We start from the raw sequence: 12,129 nt of genomic DNA, 5'->3' as shown, positions 1-12,129 counted from the left end.
CGGAGTTGCAGAAGCCGACGATGAACGTGTGTAAGTGCTGTGAGATAGGGCCTGGAGTTTTAGTCAGCTCTTGCGTGAACGCTTGCACGTGTATGATGATTCGAAGAACGGCTTTTGTGAGACTCACTCTTAACCGGCGTGTGAAGCTCTGATGTCAATTTGCAGAACCACGGTTGTAGTTGCCAGCGAGTTGGGGAATCCAAAGTGCGGGGTTTCGCAGGGTTCACGTCACAGAGGGACTTGGTTGGAACCAAACCGGTACCTGGCTCAGACACAATTCTCATGGGCCCCGAGGAACAGATGATACTCACTTTGCATATGGACGTCTGTTGTTCACGAGCGGTTATTCGACAATTTGTGAATGCTCGATAGTATGGAGCCCCAAACCGCTAAAGTCACCTGTGGTATCCCCGAAGACGCTGGTGTCTATTCCAGACAGACACCCATGGACACTTCTAAGCCAGTGGGCCCCCTGGTCTCGCTTGCCCAAAGCAGCAAAACGCCACGAGCAAACGACGACAAGGTCCTTGAGTAACCAATACCTATGACACAACGAACACATATGTCGGCCTCGATAGAAGAGCCCTCATCCTGCCCCCTTCAATGTAAGAATATCATGGCGCATGCCAGTGCTATGATCCGCCACAACCCCTGAAACGTGATATCTGAGTGAGAGCCAGAGCTCACAGCAGATTCCGACGGGCCGATGGCTGTTGAGGACGTAGGCGTATTGCCACTGACAATAGCTGAAGTCACCTCGGGTCGGTCCGTAGCCAATAGCGGACTGCAATCGCCTCGTGTGGACTTGAAGTCAAAGTCAGCAGTGATCTCAACTGCACGACTGCCACAATTGACATATTGCGCAAGGTGGATGGCATTGTTGGTTTGATCGAAAACCACTGCGATCCAGAGGGGAATCATCGTCAGCATCAGAAACAACCAGTTGATGTGTGGCACTCGGAAGAGGGTTACTCACCATAAGCTGAGCGCAACATTGAGCCGCCCAGCAAGACAAAGTCGTCACTGCCACGAACACCCAGATAACACTTCACGCTGCCCATGCCAATGCCAAACTCCCTGATCATCTCAGAGTATGGCACACGGATCGTGGTCCCATCAAAAGCAAAGTCCAGTGTCCTCTCAGCCTGTGCCATTGCGCAGTCAACCACGAACTGGCCATTGTCGTCAGGCTCGCTGCCACCAAAGTCGGCCGCGATTCTCTTGGCCAGCGCCATGGGCAACAAGGTCATCGTGGACCCGGTATCGAGAAACACCGTCAGGTTGCGGGACTCCTCGTACGTCTTTGCCTCGTTACTTGCTTCTGAGCTCGAGCCGATTGCCTTCAGGTTTATCCAATACCGCGGGCGCTGGTCTGGCGATTGCGAGGGCGGCAGGATCGGCAGGGTCTGCAGGTTGCCACTGAATTTACCAGCATCGAGCCCACCAAACATGAGTGTTCCCTCCTCCTCCTCCTTGCCCCCTAGCGCAATGCTGAAAACTTTCGTACTCGTGGTTCCTTGCTCAGCAAGCTGATCGATAAAGGTGGGATACTTTGTGGCTACTTCTTTGCCGTAGCCCAGGCCGAGAATGCCTGACGGAGCATCCTCGGTTTCCGTGGCTACCCCAAACTGGAGGTTGTTCAAACTCAACTCTGTACATGGTCAATACGAAGACGTCCGAGCGACTGGCACAGAAAGATGCGTACCTGTTGAGTTCGAGACACCCACAGTGTCTTTGTGATACACGAAGGTGGCATTGCCTATCCCATACTGTAAAGTCTTGCTCTCGCCCAGCGAGAGCGACGTCGATGAGGCAGAAGCGTTGTAACGTCCAAGTGCCTGGCAAAATCGTGCGTCCAGCTCGTTGTTGAGGGCCGTGCAGTCTGGATTGACCCAGAGCTCGTAGGAACCGGTGTCGAGGAGCACGAATTGTGGTTGAGGAGGCGTGCCAAAAGTCACTATCAAGCGCACCGTCAGTCCTTGTTGTGCTAGGTGGCTCGGTAGGAGGGTCATAGATCACTTACAACGAGCGTAATATGCAATGTCTGAACGATTTGCAACAATAACACTCTCGAGTCGTCTACTTGGCCTGGCGTATTCTGGGGTTGGTTGTTCGATAGAACGGACAATGGGAAACACGAGCTGACGGCCTTGCCTGTTCTTGTTGTCGACATGTGCAGTAACAATTGCAAGCAAGCCAAAAAGTGCAGCGGTTGACGTTCGCATCGTCGGCCACATCCAGGACGAGTTCTCACTGCTGCTTCCAATCTCTGATACCAAGGCCCCTTACCACGACACGTCTGGTTATCCAGCCAGCGGGAAACTCAGATCTCTATCGCGCGGATAAACCCAAGGGAGGGAACTTTCCAGGAAGTCGACCTGGCAAAAAGAGGTGATTCCAGCCACCTGAGAGAGAAGAAGAGTATTGCAAAGTACAAAGCCACCCCAGCACGACGAGGTCACTTGCGAAGCATGGGAGAAGTGGAATCAGGTCATACAGCAGCAGATTTGACGAATATACGCGTCAGTGGCACAGCCAGAATCTGTTCGAGTCATTGTGATGCTTTTCAGGTACCGTGCCTGAGACGGTGCTGTCGATCACGGCGAGCACAGTAGAGCAGAATACAGTAGGGGAAGACGTTGGAGATCAAACGCCACTAGGTTTAGCGAGGCGCCATCACTGCCATGAGGTAAGCATGTGTGCCTGAGCCGCGCGGCGCCAAGCACGCCAGCCAGGGCCGGAAAGGAGAAGAACACCCATAGGGGCTTCGAGACATGCTGTCGCCAGGTACAGGCGGCTCACTGGAGACAGTGGTCGAGTGGTAGTCATCGACGATGTCCGTGGCCGTGAGAATGGATGCTCGACTCGATGCCCGGATGCTCCTTTAGATGTGCAGGATCGGGAGCAGAGGCAAGGAGAGCCATCGCAGGGGCAACGGAAAAAAAGAAAAAGGGGGAAAGCGTGGCAGGCAACCACAGCCACGATGTGCGATGAATGAGTGGAGGGACGGGTGTTCCTGCGCGGTGCCTGGCCTGAGCAGGCGGCGAGACGCTGCCCAGGGCGTGCCAGCCAGCGCCTGCCAGGGCACAATGGGCGCCGCACCTTCCGCCTCAAGCACCCTCCGGCAGCCAGCCAGCGGTCCTGCAGGGTTGCACCTTGGGAGGCCCTTCCCGCGGTCATTCACGAGTCATCAGCGCAACCACCAGCCTGCCTTTGTCGCTCTTACCATCGCATGCATCCCGAGCGTCCGAGTAGCGCAGTCAGGCTATTCTTTTCGCACACCCGCCAGAACCTCAAGCATCCCGCCAACTAAGGTTCTTCACACTGCTCTTAGCGCCACTGTAACCACAGGTCTCCATGGCGCTTCAAAGTTCCCGGACCCCACGGCGGACCCAAGTTCCCCATCGCGCGCATGCACCGGCGCTGCCGCACCCGTGTGCCCCGATCTTCAGGAACCGGAGCCGCGTGTTCTGCGCCCCACTGGCCGGCACAACTTACCCCTCTGATCTCGGTGTGCCAGGCCGATAATTAATCACACACTGTTCTGCTCCGTGCTGCTTGACAGAAGAATTCCAACAGGCTTTGCACACCGGTTAGGCCAAGGCCTTGGCGATCGGCTGGGTGGCCCGGTTCCAGTTTCATGCGCAGGCAAGGAGCGCGCGGAGTCACTTGCTCCCACTCCCCGCAGCCAATGCTTCTATGCGCCCTGAAGATGCAGCAAGTCTGCACGCAAAAATAAATGACCCTTGAAAACGCCAGTATGCGCGCTCGGTAGTTGAATAGGGAAGCTCGCCTACCTGGCTTCGGCACCGGCAGCGTATAAATCATCCGCGGGTAGCCGGCGAGAACCTGGCGGGCAAGGTTCTTTGCCCAGGAGAAATGGAGGTGATGTTGCATTGCAAGGACTTCTGTCCCCTGTTTCTCCTCGCCGCGGGACTGAGCCGGGCAGAGCCTCATGTCCACAGTCGGGGGATCAGACGCAGGGATATTTGCGCTGCGACCTCGAGGCTGAAAAATTCGTTATGCCGAGCAGGCATGTGACAATGGGCGGCACTTGGCAAGCCCAACGAGCACGAGAACCTGTTGGCGCAAACGGCGATTCGCATTTCTGCGTCACACATAGCCGATACACAGAAGAGGTGTACATCTAACAAGCAAGCATGATGGCCCGTAAAGGTAGGTGGCAGCACGATTGATGCATGTCATTGTACATCCACAACTCAAATTTGCGATCTGGGGCAGTGCAATAGTCCCCGACAAGGTTGAGAGACAAACGTAATGCAGTCGGGGTTGCTTTTCGGCGAGTCCCGTGTCGTCGACTTTCACGATACCTTGTGCCGTTCGCAAGCCATCGTGCCTCGGTAACATGTAGGTTTAGAGGTGGGCGACACTGTAACCATACACACAGAATCTTGGGGTTTTGGGCCGTGCATGCTAGTGACAAGGCGGCCCGGATGAACAGGCGCTGTGACTTGCACGCCGGGTCATGTCAGGCCGCATCGCCGACTGATATTGTGACTCACACCTCCAGCCTTCTGCACAACATTACAGACTGTAGACTGGCTCACGTGGTGAAGAAGAGCACTTGTGAATGGTGCCCACAGTTTGGCAACACGCCCGGCGAGACCTCCCTGTTCCTGAATTGGGCCGGTGTGCACGTATACCTTTGTGAAGACCACACAGGTACCATAACTGCTTGCCATGTCTAAATCGATGACGACCTCATAAATGCGTACCTGATCATCACGTCCCCGCAAGCCAGGCTCTGGAAACTCTCAGAGCCGCCGGTCCGGGATCTTCTGGAAGGTGACTGGGCTCTTGGCATACTCTTCAGAGGGTCAACCCGGATGCGGTGGTTATGACGTGGACCGGGGGGGTTAAAAGTTGTGAGATGTACGTTTTTATCATTGACATTTGACGAGAAGCAAGGAGAACAGAGTTGCGTTGTTGTCAGCGATGCTAGGGGCATGCCAGGTGACAGGGACGGCGAGATTCGAGGCAAGGCGAAAGCCGGCCAGTCGATATTAGTGGGAAGGGGGAATTGGGAACAGAGCAAAGAGGCGCGCTCGACATGGGAGCTTGTGAGGTGAAGTCGGAATCCCGGAAGAACATGCTGCCTGGCCTAGCGAAGAGGCTCTAACATAGCAGTTGGTAGGTGTGGTGATTGTTGAGTTTGAGTTCACGGGAGCTGGACAAAGGGCCACTGTGCTACGTGCTTTCCGGGCGACGGAAGGAGTTGCATAAAGTCTAGTATGGGAGGACAGGTTTTGCGCTGGTGTCATCCTTACTGAGCGATGTGAGGTGTCTGTCAAGACGTGGCTGGGACTTTGCTTGGATAGTGATCCAAAGTGACGAGTCCAACGAAAACTGATGAAGCATATCCCACGTGGTTCACATTGATCAATACACCGCATAGCTGGCAGGAGTCTCCTGAGGTCTTTCCCTAGTCCAATAGGGGCGAGTGTCCGCAGATACACTAACTGACAGAGATAGCAATGTCTACATGTTTCGCGTTGGTTCACTTGAGGCCAAGAGATCATAGACGAGTATGGAGGCTGGGTTGTCCTTCATCATCTACCTCGCTGTTTGTCTTGCTTGTGAGCTTTGTCTAGAGCCTTCATTGGTATCGCAAGTCCACAAGGCTCCTCAGTAGCCGACTCCATGGAGCCTGAGTTGTCTGTATCGAATCGTCTGGGGAGGTTTGGCGCTTGGTGGTGTTTGTATCTCAAGAACGCCGCACTTATGTTTGCTGCGACTGCACACGAGATACTAACATGTGCGGCATGTTCTTACTTCTGGAACCTCATTTCCAGTGAGGAGCGAGCCACAAGTTCAGACAACATCAGGATCGCGAAATAACCGAGGTATTTGGACAAAGGATGCAACAATCCCCCGTAGCTTGTGAAGGCATCTAACTTCCTTAAGTAATTCTGAGAGGCCTGGTAACTATGTTTTTTTTGTTAGTTACTTGGTTTTGGTAGTTACCTGTGTTTTGCAGTTGACAGTTATCGCAGGTGTTTTTTGTCTTTCGCCAGTAGATGGATTTGCTTCAACTTGGAACGGCATTGTGATTTCACGTTTGGATCTCCAGCACTCACTATCGCATGGGCATTTCGTAACATCAACTTGGACTATGCAGCGCTGCGACACACTGGTCGAGTTTTCACGTAATTTAGAGGTCATTTTCGCCTGCTTTGAGTTGAGTCTTTCGAGCACTCAAGAAAAACATCATTGTTTTCCCCCGCGAATGACAGTGCGGCAAAAAGATTGCCTGCAGCAACGAGGCACTGAGCCACTAGGTCAGGTGACATAACTTTCATACTTGTCCTTTCGAATATCATCAGAGAGACTGCCATATCTTGATGTGACTTGTAAAGCTTTACGATGGTAGACGCGGATGACACTGGCTCGGAACCGCCCGTTCTTTTCCGGACCTTGAATCTTCGAGAACCGAAGATCAGATAAGGCGGGACCTCAGCTTGGAAAGCAAGCAAATGACACCACCCCTTCCTTGTACGGCTACCTCGCCCCGTTGCTTGGACGCCACGGATGGCTGTCGTCATCCTCTCCGTGATCACACCGTCTGTCTGACTGACATCCTTCCCGAAAATGAGTAACCGAGCAAGCAGCCACCGCATGAGGTGGAGACGGCGCGAAATCCTGAACGCCGTGTCACTTTTTCCGAGGGGTTTCCTGCCCAATCTGCTTCGTTGGCGATTGAGGATCTCACGGGGGGTCCTGGAAGGCACCAGCAGCAGCACCAACAGACACCAACAACAACAGCCAGGGCACACATAGGCACTCTCGGTCCAGCTGACTCTGGTACCCGGGAAACGAGGGCGTGCCACCCTGTATCCATGCACACACAGCGTCAGAGCCCACAATGCTCCGGACAGGCAGACAACCAGTTCCCACAACGCAAGAAACAGGCGAATGTTCGTCTCTGCCTTGGGAAGGCATATTGCCTATTACGAAAGAAGATCTGTTCTTGGCATGCTAGCCGACTTGGTCTTCTTCGCGTTGGAAAAAAAAAAACGTGGCTACATGGCCCAGCCACGGGGCAGGACTCCCGTAATTTACGTGAAGTCGTGGCCTCCACAATTTCAGAGGGTGCGAGAAAGCCAACCCGGACAGCCAAGGATAATGGCCAGGATCCGCCCGAATTGCCCGTTTGGGCCAATTATGCGTTGTGCGGCGCTATGTCCTTTTGCGCAACAAGGAGTTGCACATCAGTAGAGAACGAAGACGTTGTGGCGTGCTTAATATTCTATGCTATGGACGGCAGAGCACTGGAACGGCTTCGTGTTTCTTTTTTCCATCCCCCCCCCCCCTTCGGTAATTGTCAGCAGCAGCGTCGTCCTGTTCACCTCGGCTAACACATGAAACGCAAGGGCAAACTGTGATGGGGTGCTAGTGCCGTGCAGGCGTACGGTGGGTTGTAGGATTGTAGTAGCAGCCCAGATATGCACGGCAATTATGTCGGCGACGTCGGCTACCTAGGATCCATGGTCCGGGCTGCCTGCATTCACACGGGCCCGGGGAAGTATGGATCGGTCTTGGGAACATTCCCTGTACGGGCTGACAACATGCTGCGCCGTTCATCTATCGTAAAGCCAGACCAGGGCTGGTGTTAGCCAGACCCCAGTCGTGCCTAGGGCGGAAAAACCTAGATGCCACGGGCACCGGGGCCCGCAGCTCTGCGTACAGGATATGTCCACACTACTGGAGCCCTATACGGAATGCGGAGCTGTTGGATGCATCAGCAATATGCGACGGTTACAGAATGATGAGGAATATCGGCGGCCGCATTGCCCGCCGGTGGCGCGCAATACGTCCTATAGCAGCACGGCTTATAGCCATGACAAATTTGTGGCAGGATGCAGTATAACCGCCTGTGCTCCGACGCACAATTACCCTACGAATGGCCCCCCTGCCAGTGACGCCTAGGTGGGACCCCATGCGAGCTCGGCCTGGGTTGCCAACCACACATGTTGTCACGATGCCTGCAACTGCCGATTGTGGTCGCGCACTTGCGGGGCGGCTCCCAGCAGTTGCTGTGGCTCGCCAACAAGACAAGCCAGCTCGACGACGCGGGCTCGAGGAAGCGCAGATTCGACGAGTTCCTTCCTGGTCGAATGGGATCACTTGATCTGTGTTCCACAAGACGCATTCTCGCCGCAAAGTCGAGTGTGTGTTGGTTTTCAGCCGAGATTTCAAGGTTCACTGTGACATTTGATGTGGAGCGTGAGCTTGGTACGGTGTGCCACACCACCAACGAACATGCTAGAAAACCGGGGAGGCGATATTTGACTGCCGTCAACCAACCAACAAACAATTAGCAGAAGCAGGACCGGACGAGGAACCAACAAAATGTTCTGCTGTTGCCCGCAACCCGTACAAAAGATCCTTCTCAGTCGCTTCTCATTGATGGCATCGACCTGTCTCTGGGAAACCCTGCGTCAAGTCCACGCCACCCTGGTCGGCCTGCATCTGGAGGGGGTCTCGAGGGGTGATTACGACGCGACGGATCAAGAGCACCACCAATAGCACCTACAAGCGATGAACACTATGGTAGTGGCATACTCAGCAACCAACCAAACGCAAGTTGTTACATGCGGCCTTGGCGACTTTTGCCCAAGCAAGAGGACGGATGACTTGTGCGGCTGACCTGTGGAAGTCGGCCAAGACCGCTGATGGCTTCTTGGTGGCTTGACCATGGCAAGCAAAACCCTGCAAGGAGGGTATCGCAGACTCAAGTAGTTAGATTCAGTAGAGTTCATGCCACCAAGAAGCCCATGGACAGGGCTGGCGGATACCGAGGGCAATAATCAGCAGGTATCCGCGCCAAGGCACAGAGGGTTTGTTGGTCAACCCCAGCTACGTCGGGATGTGATCTGGCTTTGGCTTTGGCTACACGCCATCGGGCGGCCAGAACCAAGACCAGTGTAATAAGAATATATGAGTAGTACTGGTCAGAAACTGAAAGGCTCATGTCAACAAACGCGACAACCGAACGATGAGCCTGATCCTGCTTGGACATGGCCGAGACACTAGTTTGAGAGGTTGAAGATGCTGAGTCAGCGGCATGACCGCAAGACTGCCGCCCTGCTGATGCTGCTCTCTGCTAAACAGCATTGCTCTGGATCCGCGGTGCGTTCGCTGGTCATGGTGCATATATTTCGTCAAGAACACGTTCTTACTTGACGTTGACCGTTGCATTCTGGACACAACATTTTGGGATAACGTGCACGATGAGCGACGGAAGAGTTGGCAACGGGTGCAATACCGCACGAGCAGTCCCCACAAAGGGCGTTTCTTAACTACCCGGTAGCGCGATCACGTGGCTTCGACGTCGCCCAAGGCCCGCCGAATGTGGTAAGCACCTTGGCACGCTGGCGACGGAGCGTGCAGGAGCTCTCTGAATCTGTCGACAAATCAGACGATTGGGAAATCCCTCTCTAACCTCGACCTCAACCGACCACACCACCACCCCGACGTCGCGACCCCAGAAGACCGCCGTCATGTTCTTGCAACGCACCGCTGTGGCTGTCGCTCGCCGCGCTGCCGTCTCGCCCGCCGCCCGCCGTACCTTCATCGCCTCCGCCATCCGCCGTAAGACCGCCGCATCATAGCCGAGGATAGGATCGTTCGATGTGCCCGGGAACTAACTCTGGGACGGTAGGGGATGCCAAGGACGTCGAGCCTCGTGCGCCCATCAGCCAGAAGCTGAAGTCTTTCAACGGTACGAGCTCCCGTGAGCCAATTGGCACGGCAGATCCGATCCCCGCCGCTGCCGCTGGCCACTACAATTTTCGACTCGGGGCCGGATGGCATTGACTGACCTGCAAATGCACATATGTAGAGATCAAGTCCGAAGATGACCTTCGCGGACCCGGTGCCCCCCTGGAGAGGTTCCTAGCGACCTCGACCAAGCCACTGGTCTCGAGCGTCTCGAGATTCTCGGAAAGATGGAGGGTGTCGACATCTTCGATATGCGACCCCTCGATGCCTCGCGCAAGGGTGCGTCATACACGATCCATTCCGCAAAATGGGACGGGAACAGCTGGAAGGACTGACGAGGATTGTATGCAGGCACTGTCGAGAACCCCATTACCATTCGGTCTGCTGGTGACGAGCAGTACGCCGGCTGCACTGGCTACCCCGCCGACTCCCACGTTGTCACCTGGCTCGGCGTAAGTCCAACCAACCCTGGCGTAGGCCCGATTGGCATTGGCAACATCCAATGCTACGCGGTCGGTGCATTCACAACTAACATACTCACCTCGCAGATGAACCGCGAGCGCCCGATGGAGCGGTGCCCCGAGTGCGGTAGCGTCTACAAGATGGAGTACGTTGGTCCTCAGGACGACCACCACGGCCATCACGACCACCACGGCTACGAGGAGCCCAAGACCTTCGCCGACTTCGTCAAGCCTGAATATCGCTAGATGCTGCATTTGACGTCATACGGCCGCACCGCCCTTCGTTTTCGAAAGCCAAGCCAAGATGGTGGGATGGGAGTTGAGGACACATTAGAGACTATTGTACATTGTTAACGGCAGTGTAAAATCCGTTCGAGTTCTAGTGCATTGCTGCACGATGGCATGTCTGTCGGTACTCTGCTTACCTTTGGCGGATGATCCACCTGGGGTGATTGTGTCGTGTCGCTTGAACTGATGACTTTGACTGCAACAAACGGCCCCTCATGCACTCACCGAGCGCAGCCATTTGCCCAAAACCTTGACCTGATTTTTGACATGGCGTCATTCGCGGAGGATGACTACACCCACGACCTGGCAGCGCTGTTTGGAAATCGTAGTCACGTTACACCTTTCCTCGAAGTCATGCCCTGTTCGGGCGCATGTCAGCTCCCGCGTTCTCACCTCCCCACCTATGGCCAAGTGTCTTCGCTACACACCCACATGCCCGGGACTGGACCCGGACCTTAACGCAACGGCTTGATATAAAGACCAGCCCCCCCGCCTCCTTCCGACGGATCAAGTAAGATTCCCAAGCCCTCGGAAGGAATAGGTCATACCGCTAGTTCCAAGCGCAAATAGGATCGTCTGGAAACCGCGAATCGGCATTGCCAAGTCTACTAACTAGCTGGACACGTATGCTCGTCTGTCACCGACTCGCAGGACATCTACTTACTCTGCGCGAGGCCTTGACCCTGCCCACCAACAAAAGAATGAGGGGGTGTATGTCCGCTCCGCCGCCTGGCAACTCAAGACGGCATTTCCGCCCTCTACGAGGTGCTATGGGAAAAGCCGGGGGGGGGGGCGCCCCCCAGGAGTGCCACCGCTGACCAACGCAACAACAACATGTCGTCATGCAGGGACCTGTTCCCCAAAATTGGCGAATGCCAAGAACTGATATTTTCTGCATTTGTGTATGTCAAGTATTTATGTCGACGTGTGTGTTGTAGTAGTGTGTTTTTGTGAACGAGCTGCCACGATGCTTGTCAAACGAGCCACGCTTTGCCTATCCGCGTGCGTCTACGCTATGGTAACAGCACGGAGGAGCGTTCGGCCGGGCAAATCAGGCTTACGGTTCACGCTTGCCAATGTCATACAATGCAGCGAAAGTCTACTTGGTCACAGTCGGTCCGAGCAACCAAGACCGCGCGCGCGCAGGGGCGGCAGGAAAGAGGAGGAGAATGAATAGCCGTTGTGGTGGTGGAGGTGGAGGTGGTGGTGTAAGCCCCGGCAATCCAGGAAGCCGACCTGCATGTGGGTGTGCTCTTGTCAACAGGTGCCAGGAGACCAATCACACGCCTGCCTCTAAATGCTCTGACGACGAGTTGCTGCGGCGCAGGGGGGTAAGTATGCTGCGATGGATGACTACTCCGCAGGGCAGGCTATCATGTGCATGTACAACATGCCTTCCTGGAATCCGTTGTGGAAACGCAAATTCCGGCGGGCATAGCCAAGCCGGGCCAGGGAGGGGTTCCTGCTTGGACTTGGTGGTTAATGGTTGTTGGTTACCTCAAGGTACGAGGAGCAGGATGTGCCCCAGCGGTTGACATAGGCTGTAGTGCTCTCGGGCTTACACGCTTCCCCGGCGTCGCCGTCTGGTCCGCTCTGCCTGGCTGGCTGATGCAGGCCAGATCCCGTTGCCAGAACGGCT

The 12,129-nt window shown here is 55.1% G+C and overlaps 3 protein-coding genes across 3 annotated transcripts; 1 reads left to right on the top strand and 2 right to left on the bottom strand.

Moving 5' to 3' along the window:
* Positions 1 to 289: 289 nt before the first annotated feature.
* On the bottom strand, positions 290 to 2,598 carry B0I36DRAFT_312638 (aspartic peptidase domain-containing protein). The gene is made up of 4 exons (XM_046152532.1): positions 2,024 to 2,598; positions 1,706 to 1,957; positions 977 to 1,651; positions 290 to 899 (listed from the first exon to the last, which is right to left on the bottom strand). The coding sequence occupies exons 1-4, from the start codon at positions 2,235 to 2,237 to the stop codon at positions 601 to 603; spliced, it is 1,440 nt and encodes a 479-aa protein (XP_046019401.1). The 5' UTR covers positions 2,238 to 2,598; the 3' UTR covers positions 290 to 600.
* A 4,765-nt stretch (positions 2,599 to 7,363) lies between these two features.
* On the bottom strand, positions 7,364 to 7,737 carry B0I36DRAFT_312635 (uncharacterized protein). The gene has a single exon (XM_046152531.1). It carries the CDS (start codon positions 7,600 to 7,602, stop codon positions 7,411 to 7,413), a length of 192 nt encoding a protein of 63 aa, XP_046019400.1. The 5' UTR covers positions 7,603 to 7,737; the 3' UTR covers positions 7,364 to 7,410.
* Positions 7,738 to 9,421: 1,684 nt separating this feature from the next.
* On the top strand, positions 9,422 to 10,644 carry B0I36DRAFT_312633 (cytochrome c subunit). Its single transcript, XM_046152530.1, is given in 6 exon segments — positions 9,422 to 9,612; positions 9,683 to 9,742; positions 9,863 to 9,895; positions 9,910 to 10,020; positions 10,093 to 10,193; positions 10,290 to 10,644. The coding sequence occupies 6 exon segments, from the start codon at positions 9,522 to 9,524 to the stop codon at positions 10,446 to 10,448; spliced, it is 555 nt and encodes a 184-aa protein (XP_046019399.1). The 5' UTR covers positions 9,422 to 9,521; the 3' UTR covers positions 10,449 to 10,644.
* The last annotated feature ends 1,485 nt before the right edge of the window (positions 10,645 to 12,129 follow it).

This window comes from Microdochium trichocladiopsis (genome assembly GCF_020744255.1).
Source record: "Microdochium trichocladiopsis strain MPI-CAGE-CH-0230 chromosome Unknown B0I36scaffold_1, whole genome shotgun sequence".
Taxonomy (NCBI): domain Eukaryota; kingdom Fungi; phylum Ascomycota; class Sordariomycetes; order Xylariales; family Microdochiaceae; genus Microdochium; species Microdochium trichocladiopsis.
Note: the sequence above shows the minus strand (reverse complement) of the source record. Positions and strands in the feature narration are given on the sequence as shown.

Excerpts from the sequence above, each read along its gene's own strand:
- B0I36DRAFT_312633 (XM_046152530.1), top strand. The coding sequence starts at position 9,522 with ATGTTCTTGCAACGCACCGCTGTGGCTGTCGCTCGCCGCGCTGCCGTC. Across the intron at positions 9,613-9,682 it reads CATCGCCTCCGCCATCCGCC|GGGATGCCAAGGACGTCGAG; the intron begins GTAAGACCGCCG and ends CTGGGACGGTAG. Across the intron at positions 10,194-10,289 it reads ACGTTGTCACCTGGCTCGGC|ATGAACCGCGAGCGCCCGAT; the intron begins GTAAGTCCAACC and ends CTCACCTCGCAG.
- B0I36DRAFT_312638 (XM_046152532.1), bottom strand. The coding sequence starts at position 2,237 with ATGTGGCCGACGATGCGAACGTCAACCGCTGCACTTTTTGGCTTGCTT. Across the intron at positions 1,958-2,023 it reads CATTGCATATTACGCTCGTT|TGACTTTTGGCACGCCTCCT; the intron begins GTAAGTGATCTA and ends TGCGCTTGATAG. Across the intron at positions 1,652-1,705 it reads GGGTGTCTCGAACTCAACAG|AGTTGAGTTTGAACAACCTC; the intron begins GTACGCATCTTT and ends GACCATGTACAG.
- B0I36DRAFT_312635 (XM_046152531.1), bottom strand. The coding sequence starts at position 7,602 with ATGAACGGCGCAGCATGTTGTCAGCCCGTACAGGGAATGTTCCCAAGA.